This window comes from Protobothrops mucrosquamatus, unplaced genomic scaffold (genome assembly GCF_001527695.2).
Source record: "Protobothrops mucrosquamatus isolate PMUCROS unplaced genomic scaffold, P.Mucros_1.0 scaffold6222, whole genome shotgun sequence".
Taxonomy (NCBI): domain Eukaryota; kingdom Metazoa; phylum Chordata; class Lepidosauria; order Squamata; family Viperidae; genus Protobothrops; species Protobothrops mucrosquamatus.
The window spans coordinates 13,074-22,472 of record NW_015392053.1 but is presented as its reverse complement, the minus strand read 5'-3'; the positions used below and the strand labels follow the sequence as shown (position 1 = coordinate 22,472).

Genomic DNA, 9,399 nt, shown 5'->3' with positions numbered 1-9,399 from the left:
TCGACTTGGAAAATTACACCATTTTCTGCGTGAACCACCCTCCTCGGACTTTTAAAGGTGAGTGCTATTTTGGAAATCAGAAGGAATCTACTGGTAGCTACCGGTAATCTAAAGTAAACAGTTTGTGAAGGTTTTTAAAGTCAGGCTGTGTGTGAAAAGTGACATTTGTGGATCAAGGAAAGAGGAAAAGCAGAAACAAATCCCTTAATGTTCGGATTAAACTACCGTGGTGGCAGAAATGTTAAAAGTTGCGGTGCAGGATCGAAAAGATGTAAGAGAATGAAGTTAAATGGGGTTAAGTTAAAATGAAGTTGAAATATTCAGATGAATACTCCGAGTGCTACTGTACGGGAGGAATTGACCGCTCATGTTAAAACAGGCAATTATCTATTAGTTTCCTGCTGTCTGATAGAATCACAGCACTAGAAAAATGGTAAAACTTTAAAGTTTAGCTGCATCGTGGTGCAGTAAGCAGGAATAACATTTTAGAACCCCTAAAAAAAAACATTGCACATGTTACAAAGAAAATGAAAAGAAATCAAAGGAGCACATAGGCTGATTAACTCTATTTTAGAGGGTAATGAAAAAAACCAGAGTTGGTCTGGAGGTTGCATCGGAATCTGTAAAGCAGAATAACAGAGAAGTTGGAAGGGACCTTGGAGGTCTTCTAGTCCAACCCCCTGCTCAAGCAGGAGACCCTATGCCATTTCAGACGAATGGTTGTCCAATCTCTTCTTTAAAACCTCCAGTGTTGGAGCACCCACAACTTCTGAAGGCAAGCCATTCCACTGATTGATTGTTCTGTCAGGAAATTTCTCCTTAGTTCTAGGTTGCTTCTCTCCTTGATTTTCCATGCATTGCTTCGTAGATAAGATAAGATAAGATAACATAACCTTTATTGTCGTTTTTTACTGTGAGAACACTGCCCCACATTAAAAATGAAATTCTGTTGCCTGCTTTCAAAAGAAAGTATATATCTACCCATACCCATACATAACACACATATACACATGCTATATGCCTGCACACACAGACATATATATACCTACACCCATACATATATACATATACATATAAATATTAATCACTGTCCCTTTTAAATACATAGCAGAAAGAGGAAACTTGAGAGTTCAAAAGGTTGATGCTATATGGAACAAAACTACGACTGAATCTGGATGTTCTGCTTCAGATACCTGTCCTGCCTTCAGGTGCTTTAGAGAATAGGTTGACCCCTTCTTCTTTGTGGTGGCCCCCTGTATAAGATTACTGTCCCTTCTTTTGTTAACTTTACTGGTGTTAAGCTATCCTCCAGTTCTACTCACTTAGAACGTCATAATTTTTCAATCCTTTGGTTAGAAACACAACACCGAGAGCCAATATACAATTTCCAAGCAGGCAGGCAAGCAGGCAGGAAGGAAGGAAAGAAGAAAGGAAGGACACCGTAGGAGAGAAGCATCAAGCAAGGGACATGATTAGCCCTTTCCTCTATTTATCACGCTTTCCTGTGTTGAGCTAACTAGCCCACCTTGCTCAGGATCTAACGGGAGAGAAATCAGTTGGAGCACAAGGCTACTTTGATCATCTGCGTATGGCTTCTCCCCTCGAAATGTCATCGGTCCCTTTTGACGTCGTTCCATTTTGAACCACTGGCAAAACTCATGCTTGGTACCCCACAATTGCTAACGATGATTTCCAGACGTAGTGTAGTGGAGGAGGACATAGCTCGTGGGCTTGGAGAGGAGAAGACCTCTGGCAGAGGATGGGTGGGGGCAAAAATGTGAAAAGACCCTTTCCTTCAAGTAATTGTAGGAGTCCCACGCTTATGGAGGACTAAGAACAAGCTACACGTGGTGGAGGGATTGCTTACCCCACTGGTTCCTTTCTAGCTTTCAAGTGAGAGAAACTTACCCTTTTTTTAGGGTAAAAACCCAGAAATCCTGGATCCTTATTCTCCATGCGTATCATCTCCCGTGTAGAAAGAAAGAGCTTCCCCCCTCCCTTAGCATGACCACATGTGATTTTTCCACACAATGCTTCTCTTGATTCTGATTATTGTTCACTTTACCTTGCAGAATTGGACCAGACAGTACGGATCCTCCTCTATTCGTTGATTTTTTTGCTCAGCGTCCTGGGGAACACCTTGGTGATCACGGTGCTGATCAGAAACAAAAGGATAAGGACAGTTACCAACTTCTTCCTGCTGTCGCTGGCCATCAGCGACCTCATGCTGTGCTTCTTCTGCATGCCTTTCACCCTGATCCCCAACCTCTTACAGGATTTCATTTTTGGCAGCTCCCTCTGCAAAATTACCAGCTATTTCATGGGTGAGTCTGCAAAAATTGCCCTTGTTTCTCCAGGAGTCACCGTCAATCCCGCCGTTATCCAATCTTGAATTGTTGGCTAAATGCACATGGCATCTGGGAAGAGACTACAGGTAGTCCTCAACTTACGGCCGCCACGGAGCCCAAATTTTCCACGGCTCAAGCAAGACAGTTGCTAAGTGGGCATTGCCCCATTTTACGACCTTTCTTGCCACCCTTGTTAAGGGAATCACTGCAGTTATTAAGTGAGTAACGCGGTTGCTAAGTGAATCTGGCTTCCCTGTTGACTTTGCTTGTCAGAAAAGTCGCCAAAGGGGTTCACGTGACCCCGGGACACCGCAACCGTCATAAATGTGGCCCAGTTGCCAAGCACTTGAATTTTGATCACGTAATCACATGGATGCTGCAGTGGTCGTAAATGTGGAAAATAGCCATAAATCGCTTTTTGTCAATGCTGTTGTAATTTCAGTCATTAAACAAGTGGATGTAAGTCAAGGACTACCTGTATACACATGCCCAAGAAGGACTAGTCCAGGGGTAGGCAACCGTGGCTCTTTTATGACTCGTGGACTTCAACTCCCAGAATTCCTGAGCCAGCCATGCTGAGGGGAAAGGGAGAGGTTTCCAAGCTGAGCCATACTGGCTCAGGAATTCTGGGAGTTGAAGTCCACGAGTCATAAAAGAACCAAGGTGGCCTACCCCTGACCTAGAGGAACATATGAAAGCATAATTAATGTTAATTAATGTAGACTTTATTAGTTTAGAGCAGGGGTAGGCAACCTTGGCTCTTTTATGACTCATGGACTTCAACTCCCAGAATTCCTGAGCCAGCCACGCTGAGGGGAAAGGGAGAGGTTTCCAAGCTGAGCCATGCTGGCTCAGGAATTCTGGGAGTTGAAGTCCATGAGTCATAAAAGAGCCAAGGTGGCCTACCCCTGAACTAGGCAGTCCTTTGTCTAACTCTGTTGCCTTTCAAACAAATCCAATGTGCACAGCTGCCTCTGAGTTCCCTCCAGAATGAGTAGGAGAAACAGCTGCTTGAAAGAGAAATTTGTAGTTGATGTGGAATTTCAAGCTACGTATCTCCTAGCCTTGCCTCACCCAAAGACATCTTTCTGTGCTCCCTATATATTCATATAATTACAAATGGCAGAGAAGGATACCTCGGTGTCTTCATTGATCTGAGTGTTTTCCGAAGAACTCCGAGATTCCCAGGAATAGGAGTTTAAAAATTAGATCATTACCTGGAAAATATGGAAATCAGAACTTCCCAACCTGGTCAATGGTTGGAAATGTGAGCTTCCAGGTCAACACCCAAGGATTGTTTTGTGCAATCCTCAAAATCAGGGTTAACAAAGTAACTTCCAGATAGGTACACTCCCGCTCGTAGCCAGCATGGCCACTGTGGAGAATCTACATGTTGAAATCCACACATTATGTTATCTAGGTCAGCCGCCCCCTAACCTTTTGGGCACCAGGGACCAGTTACGTGGAGAGAGGTTTTTCCATGGACCAGAGGGAGCATGGCTTCATGTGCTGCCTGCATCCTGTGGATGGAGTTGGCATGGACCGGTTTCTGGCATGTCGTGACCCGATGCTGGTCCACAGACCGAGGGTTGGAGACCCCTGATCTGGGTGACACTGATTTAGATCAGTGGTGCCGAACCTATGGCACGGGTGCCAGAGGCGGCACTCAGAGCCCTCTCTGTGGGCACATGCACCGTTGCCCCAGTCCTAGGCCTTCAGCTGGGTTTTATAAAATCTTTTCGCTTTAGGCCTCCGCCGCATGTGCAAAAAAAAAAAAGTTCAATCAATCAGTCAATTTTAACTTCTCATGGGAAAAAAAAAGATCTTGTAAAGTTGGAATTGATTGATTGAACTTTTTAGTCCCACCCAGTCTGCCGTTACCACCGCAGCCGTGCCCACCCAATGGGCCACACCCAGCCAATGCGCCACACCCACCTGGCACCCGAAGATGCATAAGTGGGTTTTGGGTTGCAGTTTGGGCACTCGGTCTCTAAAAGGTTCGCCATCACTGATTTAGATGCTTGCAATTAAAAAAAAGACTTTCAGCACTTCTAATCTTGGGTTGTGCCTTGGCTATTGTTATTGGCACAATTTCTCCTATTTAGAAAAAGAGTCAAGCTGTCCAAGAGCACTGAGGCAGGAATTTAGCTGGACGGCCTTGAAAACCTTATCCAGCTCTCTACAGGTGATTTTGCCCTTTGAAGCACCCAGACACTGGAAGAACTATACAAGTAGTTCTCAATATACGACAGTTAATAATAATAATAATAATAATAATAATAATAATAATAATAATAATAATAATAATAATAATAATAATAATAATAATAATAATAATAATAATAATAATAATAATAATAATAATAATAATAATAAAGTTGGAAGGGACCTTGGAGGTCTTCTAGTCCAATCCCCTGCTCAGGCAGGAAACCCTATACCATTTCAGACAAATGTCTGTCCAGTGTCTTCTTAAAAACTTCCAGTGTTGGAGTATTTACCGCTTCTGGAGGCAGGTTGTTCCACTGGTTAATTGTTGTAACTGTCATGAAATTTCTCCTTAGTTCCAGGTTGCTTCTCTCCTTGATTAGTTTCCATCTGTTGCTTCTTGTCCTGCCTTCAGATGCTTTGGAGAATAGCTTGACTCCCTCTTCTTTATGGCAGCCCCTGAGGTATTGGAACACTGCTATCATGTCCCCACTCGTCCTTCTCTTCATTAAACTAGACATTTAGTAACCGTTCGAAGTTACAACGGCACTGAGAAAATTGACTTATGACCATTGGTCCCACTTACGACCGTTACAGCACCCCCAGAGTCACGTGATCAAAATTCAGATGCTTGGCAACTGACTCATAGTTATGATGGTTGCAGTATCCCGGAGTCATGTGACAAGCAAAGTCAATGGGGAGGCCAAGTTCACTTCACAACTGTGTTACTAACTTAACAGCTGCAGGGATTCACTTAACAACGGTGGCAAGAAAGGCCGTAAAATGGGGCAAAACCCGTTTCACAAATGTCTCACTGAACTACAGAACATTTGGGGTCAGTTGTGATCATAAGCCAAAGACGACCTGTATTATTATTATAGTTGAAATGGGGTGCTCTACATGAGGGTGAACCAACGTGTCACTTAGGAGTAAATCCCCTTTAACTCAGTGGATCATATTTACAAGCATTCATTTGTAAAATCAGGTTGATGTTTTTTTCATTTGATGTTTTTTTCTTATTCTAAGCCTTGTACATAGCCTTAGGTAGCGTTGTCAACTGGGTAAAACGTAGAAAGGAAAAACTATAAATATTTCCAACTGATGCGTTTCTTGCGCGTTTGTGAGTTTTCCAATACCGTTGCGCCGAGGCAATTCTCTTCAGAAGAAAAAGCTGCTCTTCCTTAAGGCTACAAGATCTGGGCCACAAACATTGGATACTCGTTAGAGTTAGCTTTCTGATTTTTTTCCCCACCCAACTATCTAAGTCACAGGTGTCCAGTCTTGGCAACTTTAAGACTGGTGGACTTCAATTCCCAGAATTCCCCAGCCAGCTGTCCTATGTCTTCTTGAAAACTCCAGTGATGAACTCTGAGAAAGAAGCAGTTCCATTGGTTAATTGCTCTCACTGTCAAGAAATTCTCCTTAATTCTAGGTTGGGTCTCTCTTTGATAAGCTTCCATCGATTGCTTCTTATCCTGCCTTTGGGAACTTTGGAAAATAGGCTGACCTTCTCTTCTCTCTGGGACAGCACCTCAGATATTGCCACACTGCTCTCATGCCACCCCTAGTCCTTGTCTTCATTAGGCTAGACATACCTAGTTCCAATGGTAGGATTCAAATATGTGAACAACTGGTTCTCTGTATGGATGCCACTTCCGGAAGTCCATTCTTGGCCTGGACAACAAAAAATTAGCTACCGGTTCTGCCGAAGTGGTGCAAACTGGCTGAATCCCATCACTGCCTAGTTTCCTCAACCATTCATCGTATGCTTCCAGTTCCCTATCATCACCATATTGGATCATCTCCACATTGAACAGGAAGAAGATTATGCATCAGAGTATGGTAAAAAACAAACAAACTAGCTAACGCTAGTTTTTAGTTTATTTTTTTAATTCTCATTACGTTAAGACTTTGGTCCCTCAGATTAATTGGTGGCCATTTTCAGGATGGACCTAAAGAAGTCTTCCCTTCCAGATCACACATCCATAATGAATATATGAAAACTACGATAACAAATATAATGAAAGTCATTGAAAGCTTAGGTGATTTTAGAGGAAATAACACATTCAGAAAGTTCAAGACCTCCGATAGCTTTTTGATATGAACATTTAATGGCAGCCGAGGTTCAAAAACAGTTAGTCAATACAATATCAATTCAGCATAGTGCTGGAAGGGACCTTGGAGGTCTTCTAGTCCAACCCCCTGCTCAAGCAGGAGAGCCTATGCCATTTCAGACAAATGGCTGTCCAGTCACTTCTTAAAAACCTCCAGTGATGGAGCACCCATGATTTCTGGGGGCAAGCTGTACCATTGGTTAATTGTCCTCACTGTTAGGAAGTTTCTCTTTAATTCCAGGTTGCTTCTCTTCTTGATCAGTTTTCATCCATTGTTTCTTCTCTTGCCCTCTGGTGCTTTGGAAAATAAATTGATACCCTCCTCTTTGTGGCAGCCCCTCAAATACTGGAATATTCATGTCTCCCCGTGTCCTTCTTTTCTCTAGACTAGCCACACTCAAATCCCGCAACCGTTCTTCATATGTTTTAGTCTCCAGGCCTTTAATCATCTTAGTTGCTCTTCTCTGCACTTTTCCCAAAGTCTCAACATTTGTTTTGAATGTGGTGACCAAAACTGGAAGGTGCAGTATTCCGTGTGTGGTTAAATTTAAGTTACGTTCTGATTGAGAACAAAAGAAGATCTATCTCTCTTATTACCTCCTTAGAACCTTTCCAGAAATTATTTATAGATTGGGACCAACTGGACAATGAATCAGGAATGCGGAATCTGGGAATTCTTCAACTTTTTCCACACTGGGCACTGTTCCTAGAGATGAAATTGAGTTAACTTGGATCCTTGTTTGCACATAGTTTTGAGGGGATAATCCATTTCTTTTAATACAATAGAGGAACTATTCCTGAGTCTGGACATTGAGTAAATTTGCCTATTCTATGAGAACTGGTTCAAAAGGGCCACCCCCATCCCTTATTAATGTGAGTTGCACATTATTTTTCCTGCCTTTGCAAGCTAAGGAGATTTTGAATGCTCCGTGTGTGATTCTCTCCCAACCACCCAATCACATTGAATGGCATTTTATGCTTCTCAGCAAAAGGGCACCAAACATATCGATCAAACAGCAGGCACAGACATTCTGTGAAGCACTACCCAGATGATTATTATTTTTTAAAAAGGAAAAAAAAATAGGCAGGAGGAACTGGCTACATATTGTGATACCTGCCAGTGAGGAAAGCAAAGGGATTTGCAGGAAGAATTGTTTAGTTAGAACGAGCAATCCATGGTGTTTTATCCTATCCACGACAGCCACAAATTCAGCAGATATTTCTTCAACCTGTTCATTTCCTGGACAAAATTTAAATTGTTCTACTAGGCCAGTTGTGGCGAACCTATGGCACGCGTGCCAGAGGTGGCACTCAGAATCCTCTCTGTGGGCACACGCGCTGCCGCTACCAACAGCTTGCGCAGGTCCATTAGGCCGCCGCCACCGCCCGGAGCGGCAGCCCCACCCAGCACAAAGGAGGCAAAGTGGCCAGCTAGCAAGCTTGAGTAGAGGTGGTAGAGCACGCCCACGCCCAGCAAGCCAAAGGCCACCCTGAGCAGAGAAAGCCAGATCCCCATCAGTGCCATGGCTCCCCCAGTCCCAGCTAGGATTGAGTGCCTCCCCCCATCTATGCTGGGCCTCCTGCCTACCGCCCTACCTGCCAGAGACCAACTGGATCTCCCCCAACCCTACAGGCGTCCCCCCCATGAGCAACATCGAGGTGGCCATGCCCACCCCAGCCACGCCCACCCAGTCTGCTGTGACAACCACAGCCATGACCATCCAGTGGGCCACGCCCACCCAGTGGACCACACCCCCATGCCCCCGCTGAGGGCACCACAACGCTGATGTGGCCCTGGCACTTTGCGATAAATAAGTGGGTTTTGGGTTGTGGTTTGGGCACTCGGTCTCTAAAAGGTTCGCCATCACTGTACTAGGCAAAGCAAAATCCGGCTCTAAACAAAGCTTTAACCTGCTCCGGATTTTGACTTTTTCAAGCAATAGGAGGGTTTTTTTTCAGAGTCAGAGGTTTTCAGAGATCAGGTTTTTGTGGACAGAGATTTTATTCGTTTGTTTTTAACCATTTAGTCATGTCCGACTCTTGGTGACTTTATAAGCAAGTGATCTCCATGCAACCCCGTCAAGCACAGCTTCCTTCAGTTGTTGGAGACTCATCTTTGATTCACTTTGCTGGTATCAAGCCAGCGTGTTCTTTGCTTGCCCCTTCTTCTTGCTACACTAACCATCCCCTAGCATCATCGCCTTCTCCAATGAATTCTCACACAGAACATGGCCAAACTACTACTATTACTACTACTACTACTACTACTACTAATAATAATAATAATAATAATAATAATAATAATAATAATAAGAATAAGAATAAGAATAAGAATAATAATAATAAGAAAAGTAATACCTATGGATACCTGGGAGTTGATATGGGTGAGAAATGTGAAATTTACGCAGGCACAAAATTTACGTGAGAATTTTTACAAGATGTTTTATAGATGGCACATGGATCCTGCAACTATGTCTCGCATTTATGAGAATTATGAATCCAAGTGCTGGAGGTGTGGACAACAAGATGCAAATTTTTTTCACATGTGGTGGACTTGTAAGGTTATTAAAGCCTTCTGGATAAAATTATGGTGGAATTTACAACAAGTTTTTAAAAGAAGAATTTTTTTTTTGCCTCAGTTGTTTCTCCTAGGTATTACACATAATCTGGATGTAAAAGAAACGAATTTGATGTTGTATTGTTTAACTGCTGCCCGTTTGCTGATAGCTCAA

At 43.2% G+C, this 9,399-nt stretch overlaps 1 protein-coding gene across 1 annotated transcript in view; it reads left to right on the top strand.

The window, feature by feature from the left end:
• Positions 1-5: 5 nt before the first annotated feature.
• Positions 6-9,399, top strand: part of LOC107300139 (cholecystokinin receptor type A-like) — a gene marked incomplete at its 5' end in the record, with an annotated part of 19,091 nt that continues 9,697 nt past the window's right edge. The window contains 2 exons of the mRNA XM_015829479.1: positions 6-57; positions 2,073-2,324. Of these exons, the coding sequence (XP_015684965.1) occupies positions 6-57; positions 2,073-2,324 (304 nt within the window). The remainder of the gene's footprint in view (positions 58-2,072; positions 2,325-9,399) is intronic.